This window comes from Gymnoscopelus microlampas (genome assembly GCF_963454915.1).
Source record: "Gymnoscopelus microlampas genome assembly, chromosome: 6".
NCBI classification, from domain to species: Eukaryota; Metazoa; Chordata; class Actinopteri; order Myctophiformes; family Myctophidae; genus Gymnoscopelus; species Gymnoscopelus microlampas.
The window spans coordinates 49,543,818-49,568,229 of record NC_139943.1 but is presented as its reverse complement, the minus strand read 5'-3'; the positions used below and the strand labels follow the sequence as shown (position 1 = coordinate 49,568,229).

Sequence of the window (24,412 nt, the reverse complement as noted above, 5' to 3'; positions counted from 1 at the left end):
GGAGGATGTTCTCTGCACCTTCTTTATAAACCCTGAAAACCACTCCCTCCTCTGACCAGGGGCCACCAAATAGTGAAATTAGAAGATCTACATCGACACGTTGTGAGCTTATTGGACTTTTATTGATCCCACAAGAGAAAATCAGCTGCCAAAGGCAGAAAAGCAGTTAAGATACAGATTACAGGGAAAGAACAAGTACTGTGAAAGACATCATATGATCTCCTGTATGCAAACGTCAGGAATGCATACATTGCACACATCATGGTGAAGCTTCTGTACCTTCTTATCTCCCTGTTGAGAGAAGGGGGGCCCGCTATCACCAGAGACTCACAGGTTTGGTCTGAGGAGGTGGAGGAGGTGGAGACTCAGGTTTGAATTTGAAATGACAGACATGGAACAAATTTTTCAGTGAACATGGAGACGATGCAGTGTCTCAAAAAGAACAGAGGTATTCCATCCAGGCAGGTTGCCTTGGTAAGTACAGTTGGTACAATTGATCTCATGAGGCTGGGGCCATAGCTGAATGGTTAGTGAGCCCGCCTAGGACTCCGGAGATCCCAGGTATGATTCCAGCTCTCAGAAATATGTCAACGAGTCCCTGAGCAAGACATTTAACCCCTTACTGCTCGCTACTCTGTGGGCAGCACTCAGCTGGGTGAGGCTAAAAAATCTAAAATAAATGATAATATCTGACAGCCACTTAGTAACCACTCGCCCATTTAAACCCTCTGTTTACAAACAGAGTCCTAGTTTACACACACACACACACACACACACACACACATAAAGTATGTACTGTATACGGTGGGTGATATCCACAAAAGTAACACGCACATTATGCATTGAAACAATATAGGGTATACAGAAGTAAAAACAAATAAAGTGTCAATTACAGTCATTGCTTCAAGTGTCTCACCGTATCTTGTCATAAAACAAATACAAATAATTATCAGTGCAATGCCAATCAAAAAAGTGTCCATTCGGTCAGTGAAAAAGTGTGAGAAGAACTTTGTTTTATTATTTATCTTTTTCCAAAAGTGTAATTGTTCTGTTTTTTTATGCAGCCTGCAGTGTTTCTACAATTTACAATTTACAGTTGAGGCATTTAGCAGATGCTCTCAGTCCAGAGCGATTTAAGGTACAGTATAAGCAAGGACAACACGAGGTAGGCCTAATACATCAAATGCATAGAAATAGTAATCTAGGATCATACTGTAGGTAAACCAAGAACCTATAATCAGACTCTAAACAGTAGAATATCCAAGAAATCCATTTCTATGTACCGAGGTCACTCGATGCAGACAGTGCAGGAATACACACAATGATTAGTAGTCTTTAAGGTGGTTGTGTTCCATTTGCTATCCTTCTCCTATCACAGCAGCTCACACATCTTGCTGCTGTGTTTGCACATTGTTGTACTTCGCCCGCCAGATATGGGAGTTTTGGAAGTATGTGTCTCTGATGTCTTTGGTACAGTGGGCAGGCGGTGAGGAAGTGTAGCTCAGTTTCCACTTCATTTTGCGCACAGTGGGTGCCAGTGGTGGAAAAAGTACTCAAATGTTCTACTTAAGTATAAGTATCAGTACTGCAGTGTAGAAGTACTCTGGTAAAAGTAAAAGACCTGATTTCAAAATGTACTTGAGTAAAAGTACAAAGGTATTGGTATCCAAATGAACTTAACGTACCAAAAGTAAAAGTACTAAAATGTTTGAAAATAGCAGATCTGCAAGCTCACAACGCGTCGCATCACTTTTTTAGACACTTTTATGATTGGCATTGCACTGATAATGATTGGTATTTGTTTTATGACAAGATACGGTGAGACACTTGAAGCAATGACTGTAATGGACACTTTATTTGTTTTTACTTCCGTATACCCGGTATTCAGTTTCAATGCATAATATGCGTGTTACTTTTGTGGATATCACCCACCGTATACGTACTGTGTGTGTGTGTGTGTGTGTGTGTGTGTGTGTGTGTGTGTGTGTGTGTGTGAACTAGGACTCTCTAGGTTTGTAAACAGAGGGTTGAAATGGGGGTGGTTACTAAGTGGCTGTCAGAGATTATTATTTCTTTTTGATTTTTCAGCTTCACCCAGCTGAGTGCTGCCCACAGAGGAGCGAGCAGTTAGGGGTTAAATGTCTTGCTCAGGGACTCTTTGACACATTTCTGAGGGCTGGAATCATACCTGGGACCTCCGGGACCTCCGGAGTCCTAGGCGGGTTCACTAACCGATCAGCTATGACCCCACCCCCAAGAGATCAACTGTACCAACTGTATTTACCAAGGCAACCGGACTGGATGGAATACCTCTGTTCTTTTTCAGCTCCATCTCATATATGACCCAATTGTTGTCTCCGCCAGGCCGAAAGGCATAGCGAGAGAGTATGTTTTACCCCCTGTCCGTCCGTCCGTGTGTCCGTCAGTCCGTGTGTCCTGTCCGTGTGCAACCAGCTAATCTCCGGCACCGTTGGCCCGCTCGCTGCAAAACTGTGCACACTAGTGATGCGCGGGTCGGGTTTTTTCATGACCCGCCCCGCCCCGCCCCGCCACGGAACGCAACCCGCCTCAACCCGCCCCGCGAACCCATATATAAATCTATGGCTCAACCCGCCCCGCGACCCGCGATTTTTTTTTAATTCTGTAAAATTATGGTTAGAAAATAATCCCCAAGTGTATTCAAACTGTTTTATTATTATTATTCTTATTCTTATTAGGAATAAAGACAAAACAAGAACATGTTATTAATTTTTTTTGCGTGTGAGAGCGCGTGACCCGCTCACCCTCAGCCCGCATCATTTTCTCCGAAATTCTGACTTGACCCACCCGCGCCGCGGGTTGACCCGCGGGTCCCGCGGGTTACGGGTCAACCCGCGCATCACTAGTGCACACACACTCCCTGGATGCCAATTCAGAACCTCTGCCCCAAATGTATCACATGGGCCTGTTATAGCGCCACCAGGGGGCCGATTTGTGCAAAACCGATTTTTTGATATTACTCCTACAGATTGTATCCAAACATCATGCAAATCGGTACACAGTATCTCTATATTCATGTGATCAACCTGGATCTGTCCGATTTCCCATATTCCATCCTGATTGGCTAAGGTTGGCTTCCAAAGTTTGCAGGATTGGTCCGTTTTGAACAAAATGTCTCAAATCATGAACGCAGCTTGCAATTTCCGTGAAATTTCACACGCACATTCCCACTAGGCCGAGGAAGAAATGCCACCCATTTCACATTGGCCTGTTATAGCGCCACCAGCAGGTCTAATTTAGCAAAACACATTTTTGGAACAAAATGCCTCAAATCATGAATAGCGCCACCAGGAGGCCACAATAACGTACCTGACCTGGCGGAGACCTGTGCTCCGAGGAGCACTTTTTCTATTTTTTTTTGTTTTACCCAGTGGTGTAAAGTAACTAAGTACATTTACTCAAGTACTGCACTTAAGTGCAATGTTGAGGTATACTTTTACTTTACTGCTGTATTTCCAATTGTCTATACTTTTACTTCTACTCCACTATCTCAGAGGCAAATATTGTACTTTTACTCCACTACAATTATTTGAAAACTTTAGTAACTAGTTACTTTTCAGATATAAATTATGACATTATGAAACATACATTAACCACTTTAGCCGAATTTATACCTAGGCTATTTGAAAATAGCCGATCTACAAGCTCACAACGCGTCACGTTGTGAGCTTGTCGATCGGCTATTTTCAAACAGTTTAATACTTTTACTTCTGGTACTTTAATTACATTTTGATGCCAATACTTTTACTCAAGTCAATTTTGAATTTCGGACTTTTACTTGTAACAGAGTACTTCTACATTGCAGGATTGATACTTTTACTTGAGTGAGTACTTTTCCACCTCTGGTTTTACCTTTTTACTCGATAGATCTGGGCGTTTTCCCACTGGACCTGAAAAGGGATCAAATCATCCCATTCTATAAAAAGGTACCGCAAATGACCTAAGTAACTATAGACCAGTATTTATACTGAGAAACGGTTTCCAACGTTGTTTTATAAGAATAAATGAACAGCTTAAGGAGTATCTGAACAAATATCAGTCAGGTTTTAGAAGGTGATTCAACTTGTTTATTGTTTTTAACTGACCAGATCAGGAAAGACAAAGAAAAATAAAATGTATACATATGGTGCTGCTTGACCTCAAGAAAGCATTTGACACAGTCAACCACAATTAATCACAATTGACACATCTTATAATATGTCTTAATGCAATATACAGTATTTAGCAAGACACATTATCAATCATGATAATATTACATTCATACTGTATGGATTTCTTTCTACATTTTTCCAAATACCTTCTGTTTCATTATCCAGCCTCCCTGTACCTTCAATGATCACACACAACACATCACATCAGGAGTATATTGAGTATATCTAATAGCCTATTTAATTATATCACAGTTATACTGATTTTCTTGTCATAAATGTATAAATGAGTCAAACATTATTAAAACTTGAAGTTTTCGCTCTGCTGTGATGTGAATGTCTTGAGGGACGGTTTCAGAGTTTAACCAAGCTCCTCAAAGTCAAGTTGGAATGGAAATTAGTCGAGGACTTTACTGTGTTTAATCCTCTTGTAATCTGTGGTTATATGCTTTTCAAATAAACTAAAAGAAAAATCCTCAGCTTCTCTTTCCCTTTGCTGCTCTTTTGATCCTCTTCTCTCCTCCTCTCTCCATCTCTCCTCTTTCTCTCTTCTCGTCTCTTCTCCTCTCCTCTCAATATCTTATTACTTATTAAAGCAAGCTCCACACTCGTACTCATTATGATAGCCAACTTGTCTATAGTATTGACCTTCATGGAACACATAAACTTCTCGGCCATGAACAAAACCTTTCCATATATCTTTAAAATCATTGCATGGATTAAGTTGTTTAGCACACCTGCAGCATCTCAGGTTGTTGCCATTATTCCATACACTTTCTGATGGAGTATTATTCAATACACCTCCTGATGGAGAATTCCCCATTTTTGCAGAATTCTTCAGCAGCTGAAAAGATAAAATACACATTGTAACGACTTTATGTTACAACAACAAACACATGACAGGAACGGCTGCGACTTTTTAATTGTTGCGCCCTAAAACAATGCGATATTTCGTATGCTTATGCTGTATGAACTGGTCCTATATTATCTAACGAAAATATGGAAGTCATAGACATCAAAATATATGAAAATATATATATTATTATCATTGGTCCATTTGTTCACTTCCTTGTGTTCTGGTGTGGCAAGCTGGTAAGTTAAACTACGCCTTTTGTTTTGTATACTATATATGTTGTCTCCTCACTGGCTCAACAAGTTGATCTACACAGTATTCAAAAGAAGGAATGGAAAATGTTTTTACAGATAAATGAATAAATTACTGGAGTCATTTATGGAATAATGATAACCTCATAACCTGAACTAAAATCTACCTACTGTCATAAAGTCAACCTTATTACTGTCACGATCACGGCCCCTATTGTGTCCATCATGTGACTGTTTAGCCACATGGTGTGCCTCTGCCCCTTCCTTGCCCTGCTCCTATTTCACCTGAGCCAATCTCCTACTCTCCCTTCTACCTGAGGCAAAGACTCTGATTGGCCTGAGTGCAGTCACCTGTGAGGACCAGCTGAGCCTGGTTGGGTGATGAGCTCCAGTGACTATTTAGACTCTGTCTGTGTGTTTGTTCAGTGCTGGATCTTAAGTTCGTGTCAGGATTTATGGTCCATGTATGCACAGTACTGTTATCCTGTGTCTTTCACCAAGTAAAGTTAAGTTTATGTGATCTTCATCTCCTGCCTTTGTTTGAGTTCTGAGTTTGAGTTCCTGCACTTGGGTCCTAACACCAGTTCCTGACAATTACACAATCATTTACACACTGTACAATGTACATCTGTCATGTAGAGTTTGATACAATACCTTTTAGTGTTGGATAGAACCTGCTGACACACCGATGAGTGAGTCAAAGTGCTGCTGGCTTGATACTGTGAGGGGGTAGAGAGAGGGATAGAGTGAGAGAGAGAAATGAATGAAGTCACTGATTCAATTGACACAAATAACTCCAAACACTGTGTTCACCAATATATTACAGTTCAATCAGTCAACAGGAAACATTAACACTATACTGTACATCTGATAATTATATGTAGAGTTTAATACAATACCTTTTAGTGTAGGAAATAACTTGCTGCCACACAAATGAGTGAGTGAAAGTAGACTACTGGCATGATGCTTTGAGTGAGAGAGAGATGGTTGGTTGGTTCAGCACTTTATCTGTAAAAAGGATAAAATACAAAAAAGCTTGTGAGCTTATTTCCATTGTGGTCCTTGGAGTGTAAAACATTTCTATTCATTAATTGCAATTATTCATCAATAATAAATACTTTAAAAGAAAACACACCCAGTGTGAAGTGAGCGGTGCTATTTAAAAACAACAGTGGTCATCACAGTGATGGAAGCTCACTTTTTTTTTTAAAGTACATTTTTGAAGTGAGTGGTGATATTTATAGGTTATTAATTTCATCATGCGTCTCGCTAGCCAATCACAGTACCGAGCAAAGGGTCTGAATACCAATCAGCCAATCACAGTACAGCGAAAGACACATTTTCACGACGGAGAATTTCACGACAGTCCCAAACCCACTTATAGGAGCGGCTACACCGCTCAAAAATAAGAAAAAAGTGGTTAATTGAACTCTAACTTCAAAATCCCCTACTCTGTTTTTCCCAGATGGAGAGACAACTTGGTCTGCTAACCAGATGCTGATGTTTTTAAGTATGTTTTATCATGATGAGAGTCTAGGAGAGCTGAATCATCAGCAATAAGGAATAGGTTACAATCACAGGCTGACTTCATATCATTAAGAAGAAAATAGGACCTAAAATTGACCCTTGAGGGACCCCACATGTTAGTGGTTGAGGTGAGGACATGGTGCCATTCACATCCACCACTTGTTCTCTCCCCCGACTTACACACTGACTGTAAAGATGTACTTAAAACCCAAAGCCATAAGACACTAGAAAGGCTTACAATGTACAAATTAGGCATTTAGCAGATGTTTTGGAAATACTCCAGTAAAGTAAAAAAGACCTCAAAATTGTACTTAAGTACAGTACTTGAGTAAATGTACTTGTGTAAATGTGTAATTGAGTAAATTAGATTTAACAGCAGGCCTATTGTCAAAGTACTCCTCAGAAGAGAAGAGTACATATTTTCTTTTCTCTACAGATGGATTATAAGTATTCATTGACTTACCGTGTTGTGTTGGTGTTGGTGTTGTGTACCAAGAAGAGACATGAGGATGTTCTTTGCACCTTCTTTATAAACCCTGAAAACCACTCCCTCCTCTGACCAGGGGCGACCAAATAGTGAAATTAGAAGATCTACATCGACACGTTGTGAGCTTATTGGACTTTTATTGATCCCACGAGAGAAAATCAGCTGCCAAAGGCAGAAAAGCACTTAAGATACAGATTACAGAGCAAGAACAAGTACTGTGAAAGACATCATATGACCTCCTGTATGCAAACGTCAGGAATGCAGGTGAAGCTTGTAGCCTACCTTCTTATCTCCCTGTTGTGAGAGGGGGGCCCGCTATCACCAGAGACGCACAGATTTGGTCAGAGGAGGTGGACGAGAGACTCAGGTTTGAATTTGAAATGACCGACTTGGGACTCATTTATCAGTGAACATGGAGACGATGTGTAGACAGCCTTTGTCAGGTCATCACAGATTACATCTGCTTCTGTGAGAGGGAGAGGGCCCTCTGCATTGGTGGAAAAAGTACTCAAATGTTTTACTTAAGTAAAAGTATCAATATTGCAATGTAGAAGTACTCTGTAGTAAAAGTCCGGAATTCAAAATTGACTTGAGTAAAAGTACAAAGGTATTGGTATCAAAATGTACCAGTACCAGAAGTAAAAGTACTAAAATGTTTGAAAATAGCAGATCTACAAGCTCACAACGCGTCACAATAATTGTAATGGAGTGTAAGTACAATAGTAGTGGAGTATAAGTACAATATTTGCCTATGAGATGTAGTGGAGTAGAAGTAAAAGTATAGACAATTGGAAATACTCCAGTAAAGTAAAAGTACCCCAAAATTGCACTTAAGTACAGTACTTGAGTAAATGTACTTAGTTACTTCACACCACTGGCTATCTGACACATTGGAAAGAAGCAACCCAAAAGCAGAGCAAACTAGAATGCTATTTACTGTAGCTCTAACCAGAGAATACACTGTGGCAGAACACCTGATCACCGCGACCGACCCAAAACAAAGAAAAGTCGTGACCAGGTACTGACTCGGTGAGCACAGTGTTGCGATCGAGAAAAGCCGTCATACAGGCCGACCTGGCTCCCAAGAGAAGACAGACTGTGTGCACCCACCAGTGCACAAAATGAAGTGGAAACTGAGATAAATTTCCTAGCCGCCTGCTAGTGTTGACTTTGACAGCAAATTCTGATTCAGTTTTAGTCATATAGTCTTTTGAATCAAATTCCATTTAGTTTTAGTCACATTTTAGTTATCTGAAATGTTTTACTGTTAGTCTAGTTTTAGTCGACTAAATATCATAAGATTATAGTTGACTAAATCTACAGTTGATTTAGTCGACTAAAATGTATTTTGGCGGTGGCCTTGATGGCGTTGTAATGGCTGTTTTACACTTGGTTGTATGCTGAAAATAGACGATCTACAAGCTCACAAGCTTGTAGAGCTTATAGATCTGCTATTTTCAGAGCGCAACCAAGCATACAATGACTTGTCTTTTAGTTCTACTGGATCTCATCTCCACCAGTCCCTCCCTAACATTTTAGTTATAGTTTTTATTTGTTGACAAAATTGTCAATATATTTAGTCTTAGTTTTGGTCATCATAGCGTAGTTTTTTATTTCGTTTTTATTTCGTTTTCGTCAGTGAAAAAAGGTAGTCGACCGACATTTTTCGTCATAGTTTTAGTCGACGACATCAACACTGCCGCCTGCCCACTGTACCAAAGACATCAGAGACACATACTTCCAAAAGTCCCATATCTGCCGGGCGAAGTACAACAATGTGCAGACACAGCAGCAAGATGTGTGAGCTGCTGTGATAGGAGAAGGATATCAAATGGAACACAACCACCTTAAAGATTTACTAATCATTGCGTGTATTCCTGCACTGTCTGCATCGAGTGACCTCGGTACATAGAAATGGATTTCATTTGATGTATTACCTTGTGTCTTCCTTGCTTACTGTAAATCGCTCTGGACTATGAGCGTCTGCTAAATGCCTAAATTGTAAATTGTAGAAACACTGTAGGCTGCATAAAACTTAACAAGTACATTTAACAACTATTGAGACAAAAAAAACTAAATTGCAGAAACACGTACTGTACATACAAATGAAGCAATTACCTTTAAACACTTTTGAAAAACAGCTGCTACTTGTGCACAAATTCGCCAAAGCAAAAAGCAGTTTTTTTTTTACTGTGAGCACTTTAACTTCTCATGCTTTTGCACTGACCGAATGGTCACTTTGTTGCACTGATAAGTATTATTATTTGTTTTATGACGAGATACGGTGAGACACTTGAAGCAATGACTGTAATGGACACTTTATTTGTTTTTACTTCCGTATACCCTGTATTGTTCATGCTTCTTGTTTTTTCTTTTTGCCTTCTATTGCTGTTCTATTGCTGTTATTCTTTTTCTTACTCTTTACCTGTGACTCTGTAACCTTAACTGCTGTGTCGGCTCTGGGCGAGTGAATTTCCCCCACGGGATAATAAAGGTTTCTTTCTTTCTTTCTATCTATCTGTCTTTCTGTCTATCTGTCTGTCTGTCTGTCTGTCTGTCTGTCTGTCTGTCTGTCTGTCTGTCTGTCTGTCTGTCTGTCTGTCTAACATCCTCAATAAAAGGCTAAATATACAATATACGGTACAACACTGTGAAATACTGTATACAACACTTACACCCTTCCATAGTGCAGAACAAATACAAGAGCAAATACAGTAAGCATGTCAGATAGCAGTGGTGGACGAAGTACTCGACCCCGGTACTTGAGTAAAAGTACAGATACTCCAGGTCAAATTTACTCCACTAAATATAATTAAGTATTCAAAAGTACCTGCTTTTATCAAGTGCAAAAAAAAAAGAAAAAAGTACCTGCTTTTGAAAATACTAAAAGTAAAAGTACATGCTTTTAAAAATACTTCCAAGTACAAGTAAAAGTAAAAGAAGTTAGTGGTTCATTTTTATATCAATGAATTCCTGTAATGTTTTCACAATGAATTTATAGGACCTTGTAACTCTTGTTTCAGAGAGGTAACTGCATGCACTGAAGTGCTTATAGAACCACTACGTTATACAAAGCCTGCAGAAACACCTATAAAACATAGCAATTAGCTTCTCGGAGGTGTCCTCTATATATGTGATTCTAATTTGGGGTTGATTGGATGTTGTGTTCGTGATATGTTTATATATGTTTATGTTTTTGAGCGGTGTAGCCGCTCCTATAAGTGGGTTTGGGACCGTTGTGAAAAGACCGTCGTGAAAATGTGTCTTTCGCTGTACTGTGAATGGCTGACTCTATTCACACCCTTTGCTCAGTACTGTGATTGGCTATGAAATTAATAACCAATAAATAGCACCACGGACTTCAAAAACATATATTTTTTTAAGTGAGCTTTCGTCACTGTGATGACCACTGTTGTTGCTAAATAACACTGCTCACTTCACACTGGGTGTGATTTTATTTGGATAAGAAATAAGTCAAACAGTATGGAGTATCAGAACCCTGTTTGATGCTCATTGTCACATGACTCACGACACCATTTCTACCTAATTTGGTAAAAAAAAAAAAAAAAAGTGATATCTGATGCAAAGTGTTTGTGAAGGGGTGTAGGGGTGGATCGTGTCCTGAAGGTCAGGAGGTGACATGACCTTGACTGCCTTGTAGGTCGTCACCAGTGTTTTGAACTGGATGAAGCGTCCTTGAGCACTGAAGCCCTAACTGCTGCAAATAAGCAGCTTTGTTAAGAGTTACAATTATATTCTTTTGTAAATGCAACCCTCATTGTAAATGTAAGGATTAATCCTTACTCCCTCCTGTCAGGTGACAAGAAGGTCAGTTGGCTCTCATGCATTGAAGGAGGCATGAGCTCGGCCCTGGCCTCCCTAGGCTGGTGAGGGGAGTGTAGTGCCCAGGATCACTTAGAAAATTGGCACCGGGTGAAAAATAAGGGTTACAAAATCGTGGGATAAAAATTATAAGAAAAAAAAAAAAACTAAAAAAAGGATTAATCCTGTCAATCAGTTTGATTGACAGGAGAGATGATCAGAGGAGCAGAGTTTGTACCATTAAGGTTGTTACATGGACAGAAGTATGGATAGAGTCTCTCAGTGAAGGTGCAGCCAGTGAAAGAGTAGAGAAGAACTCTGGTCTCCACATCATAAAAGGAGACCAGACCCTCCTCATAATCCACAAACACTCCCACTTTCTGGACCTCCTCTCTTACAGGGAGGAGAACATAAGGGTCAGCATTAGCCTGGTACTCATTTACATTCCTCAACCTTATAGTCCAGTAACCATACTTGGGACACAGAAAGATCCATTTCTTCCTGTTGATGGACTCTCTGGCCACTCCTACATTCCAGGCAGTCTTCCCTCCAACCTGAACCTCATAGTAAAACCTTCCTGATGAGAAGCTTTGTTTTCCTAAGACACAGATACCTGGAGAGAATCTCTCTGTGTTGTTGGGGAGTTTCCTCCATACATTTCCATGACTCACTTGTTTTCCATCCTCAGACAAGATGAGTTCACAGTTTTCTGTATCAGGATCCAGAGTTACATCCGCCTCATATTGTTGGATTCTCCTCATCACACGGCTTGTTCTCCATCTCTTGACTGAGTGTCTTCTCCAGCTGTCTTTGACCTCCACTCAGAGATCTAATGGTATCAATAGGAGGTTGTAAGGTCTGCTTCTCTTTCACCAATGTCCTCACACTGTGTTCGGAATCAGCCTTTAAATCCAGCTCCTCTAATCTCCACTCATCAAATATGACGTAATTTTCCCAAAAATGGAGTTCCACGTGACTCCAGACCAGCCTCAACGTACTGTGATTGGACACATCAGGTAACCATGGCAACATGGGGCGGCCATAGCTGAATCGTTAGAGAGCCCAGGTTCGATTCCAGGCCTCAGCAATGTGTCAAAGCATCAAATTGAGCAAGACACATAGGCCCTATTCCGGGCCGAAAAGATTGATGGAGTTAGAAAGACTTGTGAGAGCTAGTTTTGCCTACAATGCCTTGCTACAAATTGAATCATGCAAAGGGGCCAGGGCTGGATTAACACCTCACAGTGCCCCTGGGCACCACCAACTGCCAGTGCCCCCCCCCCTCATGCGGCCGCGCGCGAAGCGCGCGGACGCCCGCGTTGCGCACGCGCGCGGAAAAAAAAATTGTTTTTTTTTTCCCTCTAATCTAGCTAATTTTACACTGTGTTATTCGTATTAGATAACAACAAAATGGGAACAATTTTCGTGAAAAAAAAAAAATATATATATATATATTTTTTTTTTTTTTTTTTTTGGGGTGCCCCCTGATGCCCAGGGCCCCGGGGCACGTGCCCAAAGTGCCCATATGGTAGATCCGGCCCTGTGCAAAGCACAGAAAAAACAGGGAATGCAGTCAGATCGAGGTTTGTCCACGGCTTTACCTGATTCCACATCAAGGATTTCAAGGGGTTTATAACCATGACTTTATTCCAGGGTTGTTAAAAAGAAAAGGTATAGAAGTTTTGGAGTACGTGATCACTGGAGAACTGGAGACCAAAGCCTTGGTTCAGGAAGACAAAGGAAAAGCTTTTAAATTAATTATTTTAATATCGTTCATGCTTTCAAATTAATATCAGACACATGAATTTCAGTGATTTCCTTTTGAATGTTGGATTTGACTTCACAGTCTTCCAGACCTTGAGCATTAAAAACAGCCTCAGCACGATCAGCTTGCAAAGACTGCCATCTTCAGGCAGATTACAAAACTACACTTATAGTCTCAAAGGTCTGAGCTGGCAAATACAGACAGAACTCTAAATATATTCAAGCTCAAGTACTTTATTGCCATTTGTATGTATATGAATGTACATACAGCACATTGTCATTAGACTGTGAAGTTCTTGGAAAGATAAAAGATTAGCAGTGCGACGCGTTTTGAGCTTGTAGATCGGCATTCTTTTAATTAGAATCCTGTTTTTGTTCCCCCTATTTTTGAATTGTGCAAAAATCCTGAAAAGTAACATTTCTATTTAATTTCAAATGCACTTAGTTATACTTATGTTAACTTTATGAACTTAAATACAAATACATTAGACATAAAAAAGACAATAGAATTTTAATACAAGTCATAAGCTACTAATAGAGGCTGAAGTAGCCTAATTAAAGCGGGTCATGTTTGCAATTGTAAACAGCTGAAATCAATAATATATCAGTATTAACCTGCAGGCTGCATTAAGTGAAGGTGGGGGCCGCAGGTGGCCCCCGGGCCGACAGTTGCCCATGCATGCTGTAAATGAAGCTTCAGCCTTAGAAATGATGTCTTTAGAATCATGGTGAGAGGAGGGTCAGCGGGTGCAGTCAGGGGATTTACGAGGCTGATACTGAAGCTGTGTGCTGAATGTGATATAGTCAGAACCATGTGGCTACCTCATCTGGTTCTGCAGCTAAACTCCTACCGCTAGAATCCCTCTGTCAGGCTGCAGGCATGTCCTGTCCCCTTGTTCTTTTTTTTTCTCTTTTCTTTTCAGTTAAACATTTTTTACCCTTCAGCTTCACCGATGGTGCAGTAGAAGGAATTTGGTTCAGGGGCTACAAACTGAAGCATTTAAAAAATATATATTTACAGAGAATATCAGATCATTATTCATCAATACTTCATGATTAGGAACGCTGGATCCAGAGTATAGACCACACCCACACTACTGGCTATTCGAAGATTGCATATATCTAAGCTCACAATGTGTCGCATTGAGCTTTCAGCTGTGAGCTTTGTAGATCTGCTATTTCTGTGGAAAAACTTTGCCTATAGTGACACCACGGTTAACGTGGTTAATGGCTATAGAATAACCTGTTCTCTTTTGGCTAATTTCCGATAAAAAAATTCCACAAATCTCTTTATGCGTGTGTGTGTGTGTGTTTGTTTGTTTGTCCTAAGCATATCTCGAGAATTGTCCAACCAATAATTTTCACATTTGGTGGGTGTATTTTTTTGTTTTTTTTTAAGATTTTATAAGATTTTTTGGGGGACTTTTATGCCTTTAATTGACAGGACAGTAGGCTGACAGGAAATGGGGAGAGAGATGGGGGGGGGGTGACACGCAGCAAAGACATTGGGATCAGGAGTTGAACCCGCGACACGCTGCCAGACTGTATTATCAGCCTAGGTGCCCAGACGTTTACGCCAACCGTCCAGGCCTGGTGGGTGTATTGCTGTCACCCGAAGCAAGTGCAATGTAAAAAATATGTTAACAATTACTATCTAATCATTTGAACGCCTGTGATGCTGAAAAGTAGCAGAATGGACTAAATCTGTGATTCCCAACCTTCCCCCCAGTTTGATAATATTTCTTTATCTCTGGGACCCCTATCTACAATGTAAAACCCTGAGTGTTATTTTAACCCTGAGAGTGTACAAATGGGTCGCAGACACATACTGTAAGGATCCATTTGGGTCCCCTACGGTCCCCGGACCCCGCGTTGAGAACCAGTGGACCAACACCACAGTAATTTGATGCGTTTTCTTTTCAGTTTTCACCACTCTTCACCTATCTTTGCCCCTTTGGAGAAGAGGGATGCTGCCAACCAGCGAACAGAGGCTTTCTTTGTGGTCCCTGCGTCTGTTTTCTCTCCAGGTCTTTAGCTGTGAAAGTTGCACAATTAGAAAACAAAAACCAAACAAAAAAATGTGCTCAGCGCCGGCAGGGATTGTGTATTTGTAGTGTGAACTTTCCGCGTCGACCTCACAAAAGAGTGTAAACTGAGTGGGTTCCCTGGGGTGGTCTTGGCACTGGTGCAGACGTTGCATTCCTCTAACGGACACTAACAACTAACTAAATGACCAAATACATAAACATGGCTCTCATAAAACTGTAATACAATCAAATTTATTTTTGTGTTGCGTTCATTTGCTTCTAAAATCCACACACTCGGTATTAGAATGCAGTGTGTTTTGCCCTCAAAGCATTTTGGTAGCAAAGAGAAAACAAACTATTTACAGATGCAAAATGTTTCAGATAGAAAAACTGCCGTCATGGCTTACACCAGCAAGTAAGTTTGGCCTTGGGACAATTCCTTTCTAAGTCATTAGATGATGGGCCAGAACACAATCACAGGCTAATTTAAGATCTGGAACTTTGATAATAATCAATATATTAATTGCTTTTTGCTATAAGTTACTAAAATAAGATTTGTGTGTTTTAACTGCACACTGATAGAACTGCGTGTGTAATCAAATGTCACATGGTGCAGATAGGAATGCTTGGGGTAATAATTTTGTGAAGGCCACATTCTTGAATGAGGACTATTAGTTGATAATAAATACATACAGAAAAACACCTGGAGATAGACAGACATACTCCCTTTTGAACAGAGTTAAACAAGCTCTTTCATTGAATAGGAGCTCACGGTCTGTTCTTAGATATGGAGAGAAACCTTATTAAATACATGCCTGTGTGAAGCACTAGATTCTCTATTTAGTGCTTCTCAAACTTTTTAATTAAAAGGATCTCCAATTCGGTATGCACATTTAGGTCACAGACCCCCATAACCCTGAGAGTGTACCAATGGAACCAAGTGCTCATTTGGTTCCATTTGTACACTCTCTGAGTTACAGACCTTTTAAGGGTCCATTTAGTTCCAAACTACAATTTAGCTGAGGCCCCTCAAGGACCCTGGGGGTCCCTGGACCCCACTTTGAGAATCACTATGTGGGACTGTCAGATACTGTAAATTATTTACAAAATCATTTGCCGGACCAGATGTCATCACTGGCGGGCACATTTTGGCTTTAGGGTCCTTCAGGAAGCATGAATTTGCACAGCAAGTTTCATTGCAATCTTCCCATTTGATTGTGTGTAAGTGGAAATGCCTATGGGACATTTACACACAATTTACAAAGAGCTTAGTAAATGAGGCCCATTGTGTGTAAAGTGGAAATGCCTATGGGTGACACTGGAGAAAATGCCATGGGGTTGCCAAAGTCAGGAGGGTTCATCCTAATGAAGGTACACAGGAAATTCCAAGTCAATCCGCCCAGTAGTTTTTTAGATCTATAGTTTTTTAGATTGGGACTAAAATGGATGGACGGACCGATGCACAGGCCGAAGGGTTCATCCTAGCGGATAAAAAAAAAACAGTAAAGAAAAAACTGATTCCAGGTTCCATTTACTATTTTATAATATTATATTACAGCTTTTTAGAATACCATAATGTTTGCCTGTACCTGTCTTCAAAAATTGCAGCATCCTCATTTCCACATAGCCCTGGGTATAGGCCACCAGGCCTGGTCAAGATATTTGCTCCACCAACCATACCTTTCTAGTTTTAACTGAATCCAAATGAGTGGATTTTGCACATCATTTTGGACAACTACTGCCGCTGTGTCCCCTTACTGCTCCCCGAGCACTGTAACAATAATAGCACACACATGCTCCTAATATTGTTGTAGTTACAGGTAAATGCAGAGGACACATTCCACATGCAAATAATACACAGTGGCAAACATACCCCTGAGTAGTTACCAAATGATTATTATATTATTTCAATGATGATGATAGTGATGTGTGAGAGTTACACACCTGTTACTGTGATTAACAGAGTGATTTACAGAGGTGGGTCTTTAAACCTGATGAATGATGACTAACAGCTGGAAACACTAAATGGCCAGGTTTCAGCTGGCAGGGGAGAGAGAGAGAGAGAGAGAGAGAGAGAGAGAGAGAGAGAGAGAGAGAGAGAGAGAGAGAGAGAGAGAGAGAGAGAGAGAGAGAGGGGGCATTGGTGAAAGAGGGAGGCGTTAACAGCAAGACCTGGCAGAAGACAGCAGATTGTTCATAAACAGAGAGGTGATGGAGGTACCACAGTAGACTGAGGCATGTGAGCAAAAGCGCTCTGGTGAGCAGTAAGTAACATGGTACATTTGGACCAGAGCACATAGAGGGGGGGAGGACAGTGATCTTTTGCCTCTGTCCAGCTGAGAGACATACTGACTGGACCAGCATGATGCCCTGTAGGATCATCATGCTCTCTCTGCTCTGCTGCTTGCTCCACATGTGCAGCACCCACCATCGTCGGAATAAAGGTTAGACCCTGCAGCTATAAACCAGCTGAAACCTTTCAGCGTTGAATTGAATGGTGTTATTTTTGGTGCATGTGTTTCCCCTCACTTAGAGAAAACCGTATGATGTTACAATGTTGGAGTAGGCCCAGTAGACCCAATGTACTTTGGGAGGGGCACATTAGTTGTGGTGATTGCTGTAAGTGTTAATCTAACCTTGACTGAACATTAGACCTCTATGCAGTGTCAATTTTGAACAGCAAATTCTGATTTAGTCTTAGTCTTTTGAATAACACACCATTTAGTTTTAGTCCTATTTTAGTCATCTGAAATTGTTTTGTCTTAGTCTAGTCGACTAAATATCAAAATCATTTTATTTTGAAGGTATTACTTTGTATTTTATTAATTATTTATAGTTTCACTGTTTAAATTCAATTTCTAACATAGTCAAACTAATAGTCAGTCAAAAACACTGCGCAGCAAGACTCCATATTGTGTTCATTTAACTCAGACTGTACAAGTGGAACCAAATGGACCAATGAAGCAAATGGAAACCCAATTGGTTCCATTTGTACTGAGTTATATATAACACTGGATGTGACTGTGTGTTGTTGATGTTGTGATGTCACGCAACTGTGCTGCCATATGGAGCCCAAAGAGAAGCTATTTTTACCACATATTTCTGTCCCAAACTCAGGGAGCTGAACTTGGAAAAAAGTGTGCGTGTGACGATATAGAAACAAACGGAATGAATGAGCTCGTTATGTTTACGGCGTTCACCTCAGAGGTTCCAGTGTCACAGCCCAGCACTGTGAATTCAACACACACAAACACTGCATTGTCACCGGCTGCTAGGATGGACTTATTTTAAGCTATACTACGATCCATCATATTCTTTTGCCGAATAAAGCGTTATTTTAATGTGTATGAGTCGAGTATGTATACTCAGCTAGAAGAGTTGAGTAGAATCATTCTTAGTGCCCAGAATAAGAGTGTGTGTGTGTGTGTGTGTGTGTGTGTGTGTGTGTGTGTGTGTGTGTGTGTGTGTGTGTGTGTGTGTGTGTGTGTGTGCGCGTGCAGGGGTGGAGTTTAGAAGTTAGGGGCTCCAAGCAAGTGCCTAGTCTGCCTAGTGCAAATATCCGGCCTGTCTGTCTGTCTGTGTGTGTGTGTGTGTGTGTGTGTGTGTGTGTGTGTGTGTGTGTGTGTGTGTGTGTGTGTGTGTGTGTGTGTGTGTGTGTGTGTGTGTGTGTGTGTGTGTGTGTGTGTGTGTGTGTGGTCTATCAAATCCTGTCGTGAAGGATAAGAACAGACGCACTCTGTGTGCACTCATCATGTCTGTACATTTGTTCCAGAGCAACACCGCAGCAGTCACTCACTCCACACAACATGTCACCATAAGCTCCCGGGAGGACCATTTGTTCCGGTTCAGGGACAAATACTGTAATGAAGAAGTTACTTTGAAATAAGTAATTGAGTTCTGATCCATCCATGTTCCACACACGTTCTTATGGTAGAGGAGAGTTGTGCTTTCATTCCGTCTCTATCTCTCTCTTTCTCTCTCTCTCATTTCAATCTAACAAATAATCATTTGGTTCCCACCAGTGGTGTAAAGTAACTAAGTACATTTACTCAAGTAATGTGCTCAAGCAAGATTTTGAGGTACTTTTACTTTTATGGAGTATTTCCATATATTGTCTATACTTGTACAGTACTTCTACTCCACTACATCTCAGAGGCAAATATTGTACTTTTACTCCACTACAATTATTTGAAAACTTTAGTTACTATAGCAGATATAAATTATTACATTATAAAACATACATGAACCGCTTTAGCCCTATTTTATACCTAGGCTATTTGAAAATAGCCGATCTACAAGCTCACAGCGCGTCGCATTGCGAGGCGTTGTGAGCTTGTAGATCTGCTATTTTCAAACATTTTACTACTTTTACTTTTTGTACTTGTAGTTCATTTTGATACCAATACTTTTGTACTTTTACTCAAGTAAATTTTGAATTCCGGACTTCTACTCGTAATAGAGTACTTCTACAATGCAGTATTGATTGATGACATTTCATTTGAGTACTTTTTCCAGTATCAGGAGAAGTGGGTGCTACGCCTAGGTGGGGAGTGCCCGGGGAGTAGTTAGAGGTCAAGTGTCTTTCTCAGGGACACGTCAACTCATAGACCGGGGCCAGGAACCGGGGACCTTCTGTTTCCTAGGCGGCCTCTACCCATTCAGCTTTGGCTGACCAATCTGTTTTTTTAATCTCTTTCTTTCTTCTGGTATATTATTTGAAGAAGAATAGAATATAGCTTCAGTTGTAAACCTCATGATTTGTAAGACATTTTATAGAAGACTTAAATTCCATTGTCTTTGAAACAAGTGTTAGTTTGCTACCGGGTAATTGGTTCACCATAACACTACACTGCAGTGTTTAAAGTCTTGTACAGTATATATTAACGCTGTTTGAAGTTATAGACACTTCAGCCTGAGAGTCTTCTGCTAGCAATTTGTCTCACACATGTTCATCTACACATGGTTCCAATATGAACATGGTAGCCAGGGCCCAACATTCATGGGATTCAGGAAACGGATGTTCCTCCAAAGAATGAGAAGCATACAGCAGAAATATTCAGAACGTCTAAAACCAAGCCAGGACATTTCAGTTGTCTGGTCAATATTATAGGAGATGGGTGGTGGGATGTTTTGGTTTGTTTTTGGTTGTATTATTGTACTGTAGCAGTATTAGTAGTAGTATTTTGGACCTATTGGTTCTCTTGTATATGATCTTAGGCTTAATGAGACGAACAGATTTTGTTTCAATACAATATTTTCATGTCATTGTCGTTTAAAAATCATAATCGTCAAAAGGTTATTGATAATGATTGATGTATATTGTAATATAGACACACACCACATCTCTATGGATACATTTGGAATGCAAAGTAAGGTTGGTTTATTTATCTATTTTCAGTGTTGAGGAAAGCTTGCTGGAGTATAATACATTCCCTGCCTCCAGCTGTATAGTAAGAGCACTTGATGAATGAACATTGAACCGTGAACGTCTGATTCTAAACTTAACTATGAATTGGACAACTTTCAATTAAAAGTGTCTTACTGGACTCATGTTGGGGTTTTCATCTGGATCCCAGGCTACATCAGTGAGTATGAGCAAACACTGAGACAGATGTAGTCATACCCTAGCATCCGTATTCCGTAAATAGTCTACTATAATAGTAATCTACACACACACACACACACACACACACACACACACACACACACACACACACACACACACACACTTATTTTATATATTACTCCTATAAATTTTGTCCAAACATCACCCAAATCGGTACGCATTATCTCTATAGTCAGGTGATCAAGAAGATCCATCCGATTTTTCATATTCCATCCTGATTGGCGAATTCCGAACATTGCTGGCCCACAGCAACCTACCTGACCTGGCTTAGACCTGTGCTCCGAGGAGCACCTTTTTCTTTTGGGTTTGTAGTGAGAGCTTAGAGGGCTCTAAGGATGGCAGTGTCAGTCGGTTCAAAACACTTTTTGTCCAATTAGACGTATGGCACAGCCTCTGGGTCACCAGTGAGCCCTTTAAACTCTAGTCTTGCTGTTTGTATGTCCATGTGTTGGCCAAAAGCCTACAGTATGCATGCTGTTGGAACCCATTGTTACATCATGTTGAGTGTTTCTGCTCCATTGGCCAAAAATACAAGTTAACTTAATTCTAGCAAGTTCTATATTTTGCTTTTTTAACTCAATAGTTTAGGAGGTGCCTAAGCAGTAGAGTTTAGCCAGTGTCTGTCTGTCTGTCTGTCTGTCTGTCTGTCTGTCTGTCTGTCTGTCTGTCTGTACTTCTATTTGCTACAACATCTGGACACCTTTCCACTTAGTTGGCACAGACACCTGAATCACATCCTTTTATAGCTCAAGAAACATGGTGTTTTATAATATCCAGATTCAATGCACTTGAATAATAAAATGTAATAAAATAAAATAAACCCTGGCATCGTTTTGTGAGGAGGAGTTGAAGCCTTGTAGAGGAGTTATATGGGACAGTATAAGTGAAAACAGTAGCATTTGGACCTCTGGCACCGAATAGCTATACCTCTTCATCATTTATCCCTCCTCATCCTCTCTGTTTATCAAACAACTTCTCTATACACACAGTCCTGTGCGTAAGAGGAAAGAAATGTCTAATGCAGGGGTCTTCAACCTTTTCAGGCCGAGGACCCCCTAACTGAGAGAGAGATGAACCAGGGACCCCCACTATATATTACATAAAATTGTGTTGCAGATTAAAGCTTTTCATAGATGTTGGATTCATGTTAATGTATATTTTCAGACATTTAACGACTTAAACCGTCAATACTTAGTAAACTTTCACTCTATACTTGGTCTCCTCTTTTTCCACTCTTTGGCGAAAATAGCCGATCTACAAGCTCACAACGCCTCGCGCTGCGAGGCGTTGTGAGCTTGTAGATCGGCTATTTTCGGCTAAAGTTGTCCTTAGAATAGGGATGCTAGGGTTCAAGTGGTTAATGTAAAAAACAATGATTCTATCACACAGAGATTTGACGGACCCCCTGTAGCAACTCTGAGGACCCCCTAGGGGTCGCGGACCCCCTGTTGAAGACCCCTGGTCTAATGCATATAAAAATGTTATTGAAAAGCTTAAAACTCAAAAGGTTGAGACTCCCTGTGTTATAGACACAGACTTTCACAGTGTAGGTCAAATTAAAAACACACCTGGGGCTCAAAACCTACTCATTCCATCATCTGTTATCCTGTTATGTCTGTTCTTGACATTATGACCGTCACCTTCATCTTTGTACTTTTCCACCCAAAAGTGAATCATCTCTCTTCTCTTCTGATCATTACTACTACTGATTATTACTATTGATCATTACTCTGAAGTTTCATGATATCTACCCATCTGGTCTCCATTATGACCACGATCTTTCAACTTCTTGACCCCCCCCCCCTCTCTCTCTCTTTCTCTGTTAGCATTGTTTCCATCCATAAGGATAAAGAGAGGTCTGGCAACCATGCTGAATCCAACCTTTCACAACTCCATAGATGACGTCAATCTGTTGTTTGAGGTGAGAAAAAACACACACACAGCCTTTTTCCAAAGCACTTTTTCAAACGGTATACTCGGTTGGCAGTAGGTGTTTACAGTGGTTGGACAGTAATGGATTACATTTACTGGGGTACTGTATTTGTATTTTGGATAGTTATGACTTTCACTCCAATACATTTCAATAGAGAGTATGCACATGCCTCACTTTTCCACCGGGACACGCCCCCCCCTCATCTAGACTGAGTGGCAAAACATTGAGCAGCATGGAGCATTGGAGTTTGGAAGAGCTCGTTGGAAATCACTCAACGGTCCTGCGTACCACCTGTGTCTAAATGGCACATAATGCAGGAGGCAGCAGGTCGTTGCGTTAGTGAAGTCGAGCGCTTCCAAACTCTGATACTTAGAAAAATAATCACCTGCACAGAATGTATTGACAGAAAGTAGCCCATAACATGTCTACTACGGTGGATGTTTATGAAACAAAAACTTTGCAGATAGAAAGAGCATAATTCAAGCTTTCCATACAGCTGCCATGTTGGTGAGTTTAACGTCGTTTAATACAATCAGATAGGACTTTTTTGTTTGGACGGATGGGCTGTCAAGGCCAGAAAGTCTTTTTTTGCCACTCAGTAGGCGTTCCCACATACTTTCCGGGTACGATGATGTCACGCGCATATATAGCCTCTATATTGTACGTTTGACTCCACAAACCCAAGTAGGGTTGAGTGCTTTGTCCACTAATGCATGGGTCTACAACGCCTCACGCTGCAAGGCGTTGTTGGTGTGTAGAAGGAAAAAGAGCAGACCAAGTACAGAGCCACAACGGTTAAGTTGACTAAATATTGAGGGTTTAAAAAGTTAACTGTCTGAAAATACACATGGACATGAATACAACCGTGATGACAGTGCTGTCAAACATAAGTCTATGAAGCTATCTATGAAGTTTAATCTGCAACACAATGTTATACAATATATAGTGGGGGGTCCCTGCTTCATCTCTCTCTCAGCTAAGGGAAAAACCTTGAAGACCCCATGCGCTAACGGGTGTGTGTTTGATCCCGTCTGCAGATGTTGCTGTCGGGCCTACAGATTGGAGAAGACGCCGGGCGCTTCTCGGTGAGTGACGCTGAGCTGGCGTCTCTCCGACAGACCAGGAAGTTGGAGGCCATCTGCGAGGATGTGTTGCCCAGGAAACTGACCGCCGTACGCAGGCTGACCGCAGACCTGTCGCATCACGCTGGACAGCTGCGCCAGGGGGATTTTGAACGCACCCTGTTGACCATGGTCTACACAGCCCAGCGGGTGGCCAATTCCACCACTGGCCACCAGAGGGACATGTGGGCTGAGTCCTTTGTCAGTTTGTACAAAGCCATCAAGCAGGATCTGACTGGGACACTTTGACTTTAATGTATCCACTTAAAACCGTATATACTTCATTGGAGCCCCCCAGGGGTCTATACTAGGCCCCCTCCTTTTTTCCCTCGCCACCAAAAGTCTTCACATCAGCTATTTTGGCCAAACGTTCCCCCCAGAATACGAACTCAAAAGTTCAAGTGCTTAATTGTCGGAAACACAGTTTTTCTGGAAAATACTTCATATTTTCATCTTAGTTTATGTATGTCAATGTAATGTTGCTTTTGACATAATCTCTCACTGGTATTTCTTTCACAATAACCATTCCACAGTTTTTTGTTGTTATAGTGTGTGCATCCGAGACTCGCTCCAGAGTGACATACTGTAGACACCGGAAATGTACCGGGGGAAGTATTTATTTATATATAAAAACAGTTCCTGACAACTTGTTGTTGTGTTCCAAAATATCGTTGTGTGCTAGGACTCTGCAGCATTCCTTTTTGAGCAGTACTTCCGTAAAGACAAACGCTGTAATGGCAACAGAGTGGTGTTGCCAAAACCACTACTAAAATGAATATTACACAGATGACTTTAAACAATGTATTTACATGGA

At 40.8% G+C, this 24,412-nt stretch overlaps 1 protein-coding gene across 1 annotated transcript; it reads left to right on the top strand.

The window, feature by feature from the left end:
• The first annotated feature begins 17,206 nt into the window (after window positions 1–17,206).
• Window positions 17,207–24,189, top strand: LOC311048061 (protein FAM180A-like). The gene is made up of 3 exons (XM_084061078.1): window positions 17,207–17,362; window positions 22,371–22,465; window positions 23,515–24,189. The coding sequence occupies exons 1-3, from the start codon at window positions 17,281–17,283 to the stop codon at window positions 23,845–23,847; spliced, it is 510 nt and encodes a 169-aa protein (XP_083917204.1). The 5' UTR covers window positions 17,207–17,280; the 3' UTR covers window positions 23,848–24,189.
• The last annotated feature ends 223 nt before the right edge of the window (window positions 24,190–24,412 follow it).

Bases quoted from the DNA above. Each gene is read 5' to 3' on its own strand.
- LOC311048061 (XM_084061078.1), top strand. From the start codon at position 17,281: ATGATGCCCTGTAGGATCATCATGCTCTCTCTGCTCTGCTGCTTGCTC. The intron at 17,363-22,370 runs GTTAGACCCTGC...TTTCTCTGTTAG, and splicing joins CCACCATCGTCGGAATAAAG to CATTGTTTCCATCCATAAGG. The intron at 22,466-23,514 runs GTGAGAAAAAAC...TCCCGTCTGCAG, and splicing joins ACGTCAATCTGTTGTTTGAG to ATGTTGCTGTCGGGCCTACA.